This window comes from Cololabis saira, chromosome 19 (genome assembly GCF_033807715.1).
Source record: "Cololabis saira isolate AMF1-May2022 chromosome 19, fColSai1.1, whole genome shotgun sequence".
NCBI lineage: Eukaryota > Metazoa > Chordata > Actinopteri > Beloniformes > Belonidae > Cololabis > Cololabis saira.
The window spans coordinates 8519472-8533000 of record NC_084605.1 but is presented as its reverse complement, the minus strand read 5'-3'; the positions used below and the strand labels follow the sequence as shown (position 1 = coordinate 8533000).

The 13529-nt window shown below is 41.6% G+C and overlaps 1 protein-coding gene across 1 annotated transcript; it reads right to left on the bottom strand.

The window, feature by feature from the left end:
• Positions 1-797: 797 nt before the first annotated feature.
• LOC133419791 (stonustoxin subunit beta-like) lies at positions 798-13020 on the bottom strand. The gene is made up of 3 exons (XM_061709212.1): positions 12930-13020; positions 5148-6611; positions 798-1348 (listed from the first exon to the last, which is right to left on the bottom strand). The coding sequence occupies exons 1-3, from the start codon at positions 13018-13020 to the stop codon at positions 798-800; spliced, it is 2106 nt and encodes a 701-aa protein (XP_061565196.1).
• Between the last annotated feature and the right edge of the window lie 509 nt (positions 13021-13529).

Sequence of the window (13529 nt, the reverse complement as noted above, 5' to 3'; positions counted from 1 at the left end):
TGCTGAGGCCTGTCAAGGCTTCATGCGGGATTGTAGGAGATTGTTCCCCCGCTGCTTGGCCAGGGAGAACATCGCCTGCGACGTGGATGAGGTCCTGAAGCCAGCCAGGGATGAAAGGCAGGATGCAGCCTAATACTTTTGTTCTGTTTCTATTTTCTGTCAAGTTTTCACCCACAGCTTGCTGTGATGTCACATTTTTACAGTACAGTATTTGAGTCCAAATACTTTACTGTAAAAATATTATTTGTTGTTACAGTAAAGAATTGTGTGTTGTTTTCTATTTGAATAGCCTATACATAAGAATACTATATGGTGATATATTATATCTAACAGCTGAAGGTGTAACACTGAACATATAAATGCATGATTCTATATAGTGTTTTCCATTCATACTCTAGTGTCTTCCATTTTGCACATCAGTGTTCAGTGGGTGCTTAGAAATGCCTACTCAAATGATGTATGTGTTTGGCATTTGAGAAGGAAATACCATTTAGTGAAGAGTTAACACTGTTTTGAAGGTAGAGTGTGCTTTTGCAAGAGAAGTGTAGGATTTTGCATTTTTTGTGTGAGTTTTGTAATTTTTGTTTAGATTTTTGAGAAAGTGAGGTAGTCTATCAGAAAATGTGTTTAAACAATTGTGAAAAACTGTAAGTGGGGAAATTGTTTGGGTGTCATCTGGTTTCAGTAACAAATGTCCCACATTGGAAGGATTTAAATGAACCACCCATAATTCCCAGGTAGATCCACCATGTGTGTTGGACCCACAAATAAATTCTGGCTGGGACGTGGGTCCAGGTTTACAGATAGAGGTGGATGAAGTTTTTGCTGCCCCGTATCTCAAAGGCTGGATAAAGAGGCTCAGAGAATTTGTTCCTCAAAGTGTCGATGTGCATCACTTTGTCACCGAGGACTTTGTAGAAGGACAGAGTCCCTGCAGGCCAGTCTAGGTACACTCCTAGCTGGCTGATGCTAGTTATGGCTGCAATATCATAATAGGCTGGTTTTGAACTGTGGCGACTGTAATAAAGGAGGTTTGAAGCAAATTCATGGCCAAAGGTCCAGGACATGTCATTGTCCCCTAAATGGCACATGGTACCGTCTCCTTTACATGGAGCTCCACCGTAGGTCACACCCACATCTACACCACCCTCATAAGTAAGGCTCCACTCCACCTCCCAGTAATGACGACCAGTCAGCTCCTGTCTGCCCAGAACCTGAACATAATGATCAAATCTCTGAGGGAGGTTGGGATACGACTGCTGATCTCCATTTGTGGCTTTCTTGTGTCTTGCAGACAGGAGGAGTTTGGGATGTGCCGTGTCTGGATCCAGGGTGAGATCAGTGGCATCTGATGGAGAGAAGAAGACCAGATCGTGATCAGACTTCATGATCAGTTACAGCAGTAATAGTGAATCCATTCGGCTTTTGTGCTTACTGTTTTGTTTTACGTGTTAAGCAAATGTTCAATTTTAGATGCATTTGACAGGATTTCCTCATTTGTATTCATTTCATGATTTGGGTTGCTTTTGAGAAAACATACTTTCATCTATGCTTTTGTGTGTATATTTGTGTTCCTTTTTGGATCAAGTGATTCCATTTTTATAGTGAGATTGTATATTAAGGCACTATTTTATTTAGAATGGCACTATTTCTTACTTCCTTCCTTTGATGCATTGCCCGGAAAAAAAGGTACGGTATGAATGAGCTAAAGACGGTAAAGATTTACCATAAAAAGGGAAATAAGGAAATAAAACAGCAACAGGAACGTGACACACATCAGAATTTATCCGAAGTGTTGTTTTATCATCCTTTTGACACTTGTGTAAATAAATTCTGATTAATTTGAATGAGAGAAGTTGTTTGTGCTTATTTTTTTGATACCTGAGGGGTATTCCAGGAAGCAGGTTTTGTGAAAAAAAAAAAGGTACGGTATGAATGAGCTAAAGACGGTAAAGATTTACGATAAAAAGGGAAATAAGGAAATAAAACAGCAACAGCAACAAAGAGTAGTATATTTTGGCTACCCCCCGAGGAGGCACAAGGTTTTTATGTGTTGTGCGTTTGTGGAGTTAGCTTTTGCCAGTCTATTTATTGCTTTGTAAAATGTAACATAAATGTGATTGTTTTTGTTTTCTTTGTCTCACCATCTTTCGGAGAGTATGCTACGTTGAGACCTACTTTGAGATTCCAACTCACAAATGGCAGAGACAGTTTAAAATCTCAGCAACTACCAGAGGGGTATTCCAGGAAACGGGTTTAGTGAAAAATCTGAGTTTGTTAAGCCTAAAATGAGGGAAATCCGGAGTTTTCAGTTCCAGAAAAGCGATTTAACTCAAACTCTGAGTCAGTTACTATGGCAACTGACCCTCTGAACCTAAACTGCTCGCTAGCAGGTTTACTTCAATAAAGCCTGAGTTTCTCTCCGTCTCCTCCCTCATTGGCGTCAATTCAGCCAATGGGCCTTTACGCAATACACATCCGTTTTCTGCACCACGGACAGCAAGCGGCAGAGTTAGAGAGCAGAAAAAGCGTATCTAACAAACGCAACGTATTTTATTCACTATGTCAGTGCAACAATATCACAGGGACATCCGAGTTTAACTTCAAACAGTTAAAGTTCAAATGCAAAAAAGAGAGGGAGGGAGCAGAAGACAGAAAGAGAGAGAGAGTAAAAAAAAGTCAAATATTTCCCTTAAACAGATTTATAGGGTAGGGTGATTTGATATCTTTGATATCTTACCTTAAAATGAACTTGCATAATTAATCCATCAGTGGCTAACAGCCTCGTTAATATCTTCTCCTGCTGGGGCAACATTGGACCCATCACTTGCCTTCTTTCTTTTTTTTTAAATTGCTTGGTTGTCCGCTTCCTTTTCATTTTTGTAAGTTAGTAACACTGCAGAGCGCGCTAAAAACGAGATTGAGGGGACGCTGGGACATCACATTTCAAGATATGAGGGGGGTACAAGTGTTGGGAAAGATAATACCTAGTGAAATCCATCATGTTGTTCTGATATGCATTTGTAGTTATTTTATATGTATTAAGTAACAGAATAAATCTATACAAATAGACACAGAGTAATTCCATGTGGGTCCAGCGGGACAATCCCATGTAATACGTCGTGAAACCAAACGGAGCAAATATATAAATATCTCCGCTGTTTCTCATCATCAGTTGCTGCATCGGCAGGACTTGGAGTGCAGTCTCCTGACGGCTCTGGTTGAACGGCCCCACAAACCATCTCTGATCGCGCTGTTTTATTTACCGGGATCACAAGAAAATCAGAACAATGATCTCCTCTCCATCCTGTTTATTTATCTTTTATCTCCTGTTGCTGTTTATTTATCTTTACTCCACCAACTCGAAATATTAATCACTTTTCTAAGTGAACAGCGCTAACGCAGTTCAAACAGCCGGTGTATCCGCCCCTTTAATCTGATTGGTTTAGAGTAAGTCGTGTTTTATCCACTGCTGTGCGTCCCCCACGTGGGGTGCACTCTTATGATTGGCTGAAACAAAGGAAGACATCTGATTGGTTGCAGATCCTTCCGTGTTAAAAAAAAACACATTTGTGGATCTAGTCACGTCAGGAGAGTCTCAAAACTCACACACAAATCCAGCGCAACTCACAGACAAAAAAGCATTTGTAAATCAGGTTATATTTGTGTGTGCATCAAAAACGTGTGAAACGGTGTGTGTATTTGCAAATCGGTCTGTGCATTTGTAAAACTTGTCCTGTGCATTGGTCAATTATGAGACTGTTCTAGCTCCATATGAACGTAATTTAGAAATCTGGATCAGCAGATGAACTACGTTAATTAGCGACCTAAAACACAATTTTGTGTGTTTTATTTAACCTGAGATCAGACTGAGGTAATCTTATTATTCCTCAGAAGTTACATCTGAACACCATGATGGCATCTTCAGTGATGAACACGGGAATATTGCTGTGAACGTACTGTTGGTCTGCTTCTCCTTCTTCTTTTCCTGAGTAAAACCTTCCTAAAATGAATTGTGAGCAGTGAAAGTCTGGTCCAGTCAGGTTTGTGTTGGAAAGTAACTACACTATACACTATACATAAAGTTCGACGGTGTTGAAATCGATCAAGTGCATGAAAACACATTTCTGGGCATCATAATTGACAGCAAACTAAACTGGAAACCTCATATTAATAACTTAAGATCAAAATTATCCAAAACAATAGCTATACTGTACAAAATGAAAGCAAATTTGGACCAGAACTCCCTGTATCTACTGTATTGTTCCCTCGTACTTCCACACATGTGTGTAAATATGGGGGAACAACTATCAAACAAATATAAATCCAATATTTCTACTCCAAAAAAAAAGCAATCAGAATTGTCAACCATGCTGAATACTACGCACCAACAAATCCACTTTTCATCCGGTCAAACACCATAAAATTATACGATTTAATCAAATTCAAGACAGCAATAACAATGTACAAGGTACACAGCCAGATGCTCCCACATTGTATCCTGGAGTTGTTTCAGGTGAGGGAAAGCAGGCACAACCTAAGGGGCTATGGCATTTTTGAGCAGAAATGGCCAAGAACAAAAAAAATGTCAAGGTGTATCAGTGTCGAAAGGGTGAAACTGTGGAACCGCCTGGATGAGGAACTAAAAAAAAGTAGCTCAATTTACAAATTTAAAAAAAATTATAAATCTAAAATAATAGATAAATATAGAACACAAATATAAATTATCTTCATATTAAACTGTCTAAATTATGCAACTTTCCTCCTGCAGCTGTCCTCAATCGTGAGTGACCACATTTATTTTCTTCTCTTCTTTGTTCATTTTCTTTGTTTTGTTCGTTCGTTTCGTTTTCTTCTTATTAGTATCTTTTGTTTCTGAAGTCTGCCTTTTGTTGAAAAGGATAGGCAAAATAAGCCATGAGGCTTCAGCCTATACCTTTTTGGTCAAAAAAAAAAAAAAAAAAAAGGAAATGTGTACATATATATAATATATATATTTATACCTGTGTGTATACTGTACATATACAGTGTGTATATGCAAACATCTTAAAATGTAAATGACCAAAACAAAATAAACTAAACTAAAAATAAACTAAAAAACACTCCAATTGGTAGAAAGTGAAAACGATGCACAAAAAGTGACTTACACCACATTAGATCTCTTTTGTCAGGTCTGCGATCCACATTAGTAATGTTGGGTTTTGAGAAGTCATCAGTGAGTAGGACGATGTTCCTGTAGTGGTAGATGCTTGCTCCTTCATATTTGTCATTTGATATAACTGCTACAAGGAATTTGTATCTGCGCTTGTTCTTCAGAGCTCTGTGAAGTTCACCGAACTCCTTGGCTTTTTCTCTCATTTTGTTTATCACGACTGCTGAGAAGAACCACTTGGTGGGTGAACTTCGGTCCCTGGCAGTAGTTGAGTGCAGCGGATCCAGGTAATCAGACATTTCCTGAAGATAGGGGTCAGTAGTTTCCACAGAGGTGAAGACAAAGCACAGAACATCTTCTACTTCTGGATCAAGAAGCTCTCTGTCCAACTCTGCCTGATTACTGACAATCTTTGCTCCCTCCGTCATCTCCACACAGGAATTGATGACGCTGACTTCTCTCTCTTTATCTTCCAACCACTTCTTTAATTTCTCCAAACTGAATGGGGATGTTTCTTCACCATCAAAGGCAGCTTTAAACCCTGCCTCAGCTTGGCAGCCTGCCTTGAGGGACTGAATACTTTTTGCCATTTTCTTCTGCCCTCCGGCGATGTACTTGTCACATAGATTTTGGAAATGACTCAACCTTTCATGAATCAGTGGGAAATGATTGTTTTCCTCCAGACAATCGTTGCATCTCATTTTCAGGTCCTGAAAACCTCCCAGAAGATCTTGAGCTCTTCCTGTAAGTCCAAGACTGATCTCAGGCGTCACCTCTGCAGCGCTTGAATCAAAGTTATTCAGCGGCATCATCCAGACTTTCAGAGGAACCCCGTTTTCTCTGTTCTCTCCCAGTAGCTTTGGCAACTCTATGTAGGTCTTCACGGCATCTTCAAATGTTGCAGGGTTGCTTTCAAGAATGAAGTCTCCGTAGAATTTGCAGGTAAACTTATTGGCCATGTCTCTTTCTTCATCACTCAGCTTGATGTCAACTTTGCCATCAACATTAAATGAAGGGATCTTCTTGATCACAGCCTGCATGCTGCCCTCGATCTTCTGAACATTGCTGCTGTTTAATTTCTCGCTGTCAAACACAAAGAAAGCGTTTGCACCATAAAGGATGCCAGTGACAACGTGAGTGGCCAACGTCTTCACAGAATCATCGATCTGCTGGATGTTCTTAGTTTCAAGAGCAGTCAACTGTTTGAAGACGGTGGTCGCTTTGTACTGACACGTCACTCGGCTCTGACGGTGGGACTTCTTCACATCGTTCAGATACTTAGCGGATCCGTCAACTTCAATCATTCCACTCATGAAACTGGCCTTCAAGGAAGCGTCAACATCCAGCAGAGATGACTTGTCTTTGAAGGAATCAGATGCAGCGATTTGAAACTGACTGCTATGCTGACGATTCTGAATCATCTTCTCTTTAAGAGTCGTCTCATCCCACAATGTGATACCTTTAAGACATGAGATCAAAGCAGGGTTAAAATGAAAAACCAGGTCCTCAGAAACATTAAATTATTTGTCCCATCCATCTAATTTGTTTCATATATTACTTGTACACTCCAAACGTAAAAATGTTCCAAGATCATAATTATTATTATAGGTGTGTTAAATATGCGGCTTTCAGGTCAATGTACAACTCTAAATGGGAAAAAGTGAAAAACTTGGATTTTTCTTGTCTCAGAGACTCCCTACTCTTCTGAAGTCGTCAAACATTGTAGTTTACAAAGGTAGCGACTGGTTGAATCCCAGGTTTCAACACAATTAGCTGCCCAAATGCTATATCTTTACAAGTAAAGATGCATCCTCTGAAAATATTTATCAATCCTGTGGTCAAGGTATGTAAAAGTACTACTAATGAACCGTAACATCATCCAAAAACAACAAAAACATATAAGTGGTCTAAACCTTGTCATTGTTTAGCTATAAGCATCCATTAGCCATGATGCTAACAGATGAGGAACATCTACTTCTATATATATATATATATATATATATATATATATATATATATATATATATATATATATATATATATATATTAGGGCTGTCCAAGTTAACGCGTTAACGACGGGTTAACTTAACGTTCTCTTAAAGCCGACAATTTTTTTAACGCACGATTAAAAAAAAAAAGAAAAAAAAAGGCGCATTTCATTTCAGGAGCTCGCAGGCACCCGTAGTTCGAGGAAAAGTCTGGTGAACTGAAAGATGGAGAATGATAAGCGACTTTTGAACAGCAAGTTCACTTTCAAAAAGATGCCAGAAGGTGGGCCGCTCCGTGGCGCAGTGGGTTAAGCAGCGGCTCATATACTGAGGCTACAGTCCTCCTGCAGTGGTCGCAGGTTCGAATCCCGGCCTGCGCACCTTTGCTGCGTGTCTTCCCCTTTCTCTCTCTCTACCCCTTTCCAGTCTGCATTCTCAATAAAGGGCCACTAGAGCCCAAAAAAATCTTTAAAAAAAAAAAAAAAAAAAAGATGCCAGATGGTTCGCTGGACAAGACTGAAGTTATTTACATGTACCATCAATTTGAAATGAATTACCATCGAAGTACGTCGAGTCTCAAATACCATTTGCAGCCAAACACACAAACAGAGAGCGCTGCGCCGCTCCGCCCCCCCCTCGTCAAAAGCAGACAACGCTGGATAGCAGCTTGCAAAAAAGGACGAGTCAAATCAAACTTCATTTGTTAAGCGCTTTTCTTACAAATTAAGAGATGCAGCGCAAAGCGCTTTACATAAAACATAAAACTCAACAATGCCCCCCCCCCCGCACACAGACGGGTGCACGCACACTGCGATTCGCACGAGTATATGGCTGAGGACTGAAGATCAGGTGAGGAAACGGCTGAGTTACTCCCGTTACATGTGCACTTTATTTCTTTGTAATTTAGTTTTTGTATCCCCCTGTTTTGATCCCACTTAGGAGAAGGGGATATTTTTTGAGCCTTTTATTTTCCTCCATATGAGGTTAGACATAATTACATGGAAAATTTAACTGACCAATGCACTTCTTGTACAATGTTTGTGATGCATATGGTTCATTGTTTTACATTGAGCTGCTTAAAAAAACAAGGAATCTTAAGTTAGTCTTTACAAGTGTAAAGTTGGCGACTACATTGTGTTTGTATTTATGAAGGAATGTTACATTCAGGTCAGGTTTTTGTGGAAAGTTGAATAAACATTGGCATGAAGCAGCATATTTGCCCTTTCTCATGTTGTTAACAGTAAAAAAACATTAAAAAAAAATACTTTGAGGTAATTTAGAACAGCACAAAATGTGTTAATAAATTTGCAATTAATATGCGATTTATCGCAGTTAATTACAGAAATCCTCCCTTGTTGCCATCTGCCCTGATTGTTTGCACCTGTGTCTCGTCAGTCCTGTGAGAATATCTGGTCTTGTTTTTCCCTTCCTCCCTGCTGCCCCGTACTGTTTGTTTCCCTGGTTGGTTTTTGTTTCCTAGCTGTGGTTATTTCTGGTAGTATGGTTCTTCCAAGTTTGTGTTAGTTTAATTCCTGTTTAACAGTGCTTTTTGTTAATGAAGTTCTTTTTGGTTTTGTAACTCCTGCCGCCTCTCCTGCTTTGTGCGTGCGTGCACACAACCTTTCCTTTACTGACCGCATGGCAAAAAAATCAAGTCTTGGTTTTCTTCAAACTTCATCAAACTCAACACGGAAAAAAACTGAGATTCTCCTCACTGGTACAAAATCGCCACTATCCAAAACTGTCCCCCTCCAACCGGTTAAGAGTCTGGGTGGCATCCTCGACAGTACCTTATCCATCCAATCCCATCAGTCACATAACTTCGGGCCTCATGTACAAAGAGTGCAGTGCACAAAAAACGTGCTTACGCAACTTTCTACGCTCTTGATCGGATGTTCAAAAAGTGATTTGAACGCGGAAAGTCCTTCGCGGAAGAAGAAAGAAAGAAAGAAAGAAAGAAAGAAAGAAAGAAAGAAAGAAAGAAAGAAAGAAAGAAAGAAAGAAAGAAAGAAAGAAAGAAAGAAAAATTCCCATTTGGTGGTATTTTCGCGACCATAAGGCGCAACTTTTTTTTTTTTTTTTTTTTTCAAATGTGCCGGGCGCCTTAAGAAACGGTGCGCCGTGTCTATTACCTGAATTATGGTAATGTAAGGCTGGCCACCATGTGAATGGTAAAAAGAGAAGGGGGCGGGTGAAGCCCCCGTGAGTTGCGACGTGAATGAGACTCCACTGAGCTGATTAATGCGAAACAGATGATGAAAACGTTTAAGGATTTGCTTGATGTGTAAAGTGAAATAAAATACAATCAAATTAAGTTTTGCTTCCGCTCTATAAGCACACTTGTTCTGCAGTGCGCGTGTGTTTTGCATGTCGGGAACCGAGGAAGCACCTGCCGTGGGTTTGCGGGTCCGATCGCCGGTTCCCCAGGGCAGATCCGGCTGAAATTCCGGTGCTCTTTCCCCGGGAGCCCCTACAACAGTGCAGGCGGGCTCCTCCGGTCCCGGCTGGTCGGAACCGTCCACGTTCCCCGGTTAAAGCAGTGGCTGGAGCAGCGCGGTGATGGGCGCTGCTGCAGCCGACTTCCTGGTTCCCCAAGCGGGGTCCGATGACCTGGTTCCCGGCCGCTTTGCGAGCAGAGATTTCAGGGGTCTGTCCCAGGTCGGATCAACTTCACCCTGCGAGATTTTCAGGCAAATCTGTCGGTATGATCTCCGGTAACCAAGATGCAGAGGATGCGCTCAGGAGCCGCCAGGCTCCCGCCGTGGGTTTGCCGGGCCAGGGCGCACCATCCCCGGGGCAGATCCGGCCGAAATGCCGCTGGTCTTTCCCCGGGAGCCCCTGCTCCCATACAGGTGGGTGGCTTCGGTCCCAGCCGGTCCGAACAGGTCACATTCCCGGTTAAAGCCGCTGTGACGCGCGCTGCTCCACCCCGCTGGGGAGAGACGGGCTCTGCGCGGTGGAGGATCCGCACAACGGGGTATGAAAAGTTTATTTACTGTTGTGCAGAAAGTGACTGACACCGAGGAAATTCGGACTGGCGCAGCTGAATTAGCGGAGCTCTTTAATGCAGAAACAGAGGTTTTGCTCCCGCTCTATTTTTTAAATAAGCGCTTGTGTGCTTGTGTGTGCGTTCTGCATGTGTGTGCGTTCTGCAGCGGGTGTGTGTGTTTTCCGGCCAGCGTGTTTTGCGGCACGCGTGTGTGCAGCTCTGCTCTGTAGACTGCGCCTTTTGGGTCGGTGCGCCATATGTATGTTTTAAATCTAAAAATGACACACAAAAATGAGGGTGCGCCTTTCCACACGGTTCGCCGAATGGTCGCGAAAATACGGTAGTTTAGTAGCATTTAGTATCTTTTAGAGCAGTGTTTTGGGGGCTCCAAAGACTGAATGTGGTGATAGATTTATAGTTACAAAGGTGGAGTTGAATTGGTATTTTTTCTATCGTCATTTTTATCGTTTTCGGGATAAATGCCAGAAATTATCGTGATAATTTTTTTAGTCCATACCGCCCATCCCTATCCCACGCACACATCAAGTCTGGCGTACGCACATTTCTGAGGTTTTGTCCGTTGGCGACACTATCTAGCGATGTTGTGAAGTCCAGAATATGAGGAAACGTGACGTCAACAAGTTCACTACCACACGTGAAGAACACGACAGTCCCCACATCACCAGATAAGTTACACACGAGTGGAACTGCAACAATCTCACAACTAACCACATGATCATATAAAGGCAGGAGCACAACGATGGAACTCGCAAATCCCAATGGCAGCCTTGGCTCCGTTAGGGGAACGTACTGATGCAGGATCAGGAGCGAGTGAGTCTTCAGGGACCACACCGATCTTCTGGTCCAGGGTGAAGACTGGATCATCAGCTGGTTTAGGTCACCAAGAGGATCCTTCTGGATCGTTGCCCTGAACTAGACCCAGCGACGCTCCGGTTCGGACCAACATGATGCTTTCTAGACCGGGCTCTCCTCCAAGCATTAAAACACAATTTGCAGCGATGAACAGGTTCTGTAAAGTTGTCTTTTAAAATAAAACTAAGATGTCACGGAAAGGTTGGTTGGTACGAACTGGTGTGACTCAGCAATATATAAATAAGGTTTTTATTGAATGTTTAGGCAACTTTCAACTGATAGTCGGCTGCAGGTGCTGCAGGATCCAGAAAGTGTTTCTCCGGTGATGGAGTCCGGGATCTAGACCGGTCTCTCCTCCTGCGGATGCAACACTCCGAGTTACAGCAACTTTGTTCTTTATTTCTCACGTTTGCACCTCGATAATCTCAATGGAACAACTCAGATTGTGAAGCTTCATGTTTTAAATATAAGTTTATATTGTTCACATTGTCCACAATGTATAGGATTCAATACACGTGTACATTGGGCTTAATTCATTAGTATATAATACGCGTGATAATAAAACGGAACGAGGAGCCGTTTTTTGTCCCACCAACTTAAGTTCTGGTGTCGGTTCAACAAGAAAAAAGAGTGAAATGATGCAAGAATGCTAAACCCTTAAGAACATAATAAACCCACAACTTTTGACGGAACGCAACACAAAGCAAAGAACAACGATACCCATAATGCAATGCGGTCAACACAACTACAGTGCGTTATTCTGTTTTCTTTAACAGTTTAGATCGGAAGAAATGCCCCCAAATAAATTATTTTTCCAGCCCTCAACAGGAGTGTCTCCAGCTCACGGTCGATGTTATTTTTTAAATTTGTTTCACTTGTTTATGCAAGTGCTTATGCAAATTTGTCAGGATGAGCATTTTTTAATGGATAATTATCCTCATTATCATATTCAAATGTATGTACTTGAGGGAGGAGACAGGGTGGAGTTTTGTGCTCACGCATATATGCTCGATTCCACATTGATTGTGATGTTCAAAGAAACTTACGTGAATTTGGGCGTACACACAGTTTTGAGAATCTGATTTTTTTTTTTGCGTACGGATTCACATTGAAATCCACGCACTCTTTGTACATGAGACCCCTGGTCTGCATACTTCCACCTACATAACATTAACCGTCCCCCAAGACTGCCGCTATCCTCATTTAGACTGGTAACTTCTCGCCTGGAGTATTGCAACTCGCTGGTCTTTGGTCTCACGCACAGATCCCTCTATACACTTACACTGGTTCAGAATTCAGCAACCCACATCATCACCAGAGTCCCCCTCCGTCACCACATCATTCCCGTCCTACAGGAGATCCACTGGCTTCCGGTCAAGTTCCACATGTAAGCTAGCATGCTAAAGGTGAATACAAAAACCATGAAGGCTAGAAGAACATCTCCAAGCAGCTTGAAGTTCCTGTGACTACAGTTGGAGATTTGTTTTTGAAGTTTAGGTTTCAAAGCAAGGACGTCCCACAGCTGTTTCATGTTTGCATTTAAATGTATTACTGTTGTTTTAAACCACAAGTCACATATACACAGCAGTTTGTGTGTGAAGACATCAGGGACAATTTAAGGTTCAATGTCTTCCTCAAGGACATCCCTTCACTGCAGAACAGATATTTACCTACCTACAAATGGATGAACTGAACAGAACTGAAACTAATTAAAATCCAGAGTTTCGACAGCATGAAGACAAACTTGGAGCAGCACACCTAGAACCAATCATCTGTAATGAACCTCAAAGTCTGCTGGTACGTGGTGAAAGATCCTGCTCAACAAAGACTACAACCAATCACACAGCAGTTTGCAGTGAATTGAAACCAGTCAATGACATACTGATGAAAAAAGAATGAAACAATTTCTGGAAAATCCTGCACTTACCTGGGATGAGTTGATCTTTCTGAGCATCATAAAGCATCCCCACCGTAAAAGGTCGACCCAGACTTGCTACTTCCATCATAGCTGAGGCCATGTCTCCAACCAGGAGTAAAACACCCACATACATGAGCTCAATAATGGATGGATGGATGGCTAGAAGCATGGCTTGATGATGGATGGACAATGGATGGAAAGATGGATGGATGGAGCCTGCATCTTCAGTAATGGATGAGAATTATAATATCATTTGTATCCTTTTGAATAAAAACATTGAAGAAATGGAGCGTGAGGAACTTAAATTATAACTACAAACTATGTTCACACAATTTCTTAGTGTCTTAGTGTAGAATTTTTACAAAGGCTTAATTACACAGTGATAATGCTATGGATGGATGATGGATGGATGGATGGATGGATGGATGGATGGATGGATGGATGGATGGATGGATGGAGAAATCAATGGATGGATTCATGGATGGATGGATGGATGGATGGATGGATGGATGCATGTACAGATAGATGGATGGATGGATGGATGGATGGATGGATGGATGGATGGATGGATCAGGCCTGGATCTTATTAGTATTTGCACATAATTAAAA

What these genes read in the sequence shown, in the direction of transcription:
- LOC133419791 (XM_061709212.1), bottom strand. Translation starts at nt 13,020, where the DNA reads ATGGCCTCAGCTATGATGGAAGTAGCAAGTCTGGGTCGACCTTTTACG. An exon ending in GAAAGATCAACTCATCCCAG is followed by an intron (nt 6,612 to 12,929) that starts GTAAGTGCAGGA and finishes CATGTCTTAAAG; the next exon opens with GTATCACATTGTGGGATGAG. An exon ending in CAAAAGAGATCTAATGTGGT is followed by an intron (nt 1,349 to 5,147) that starts GTAAGTCACTTT and finishes TCTCTCCATCAG; the next exon opens with ATGCCACTGATCTCACCCTG.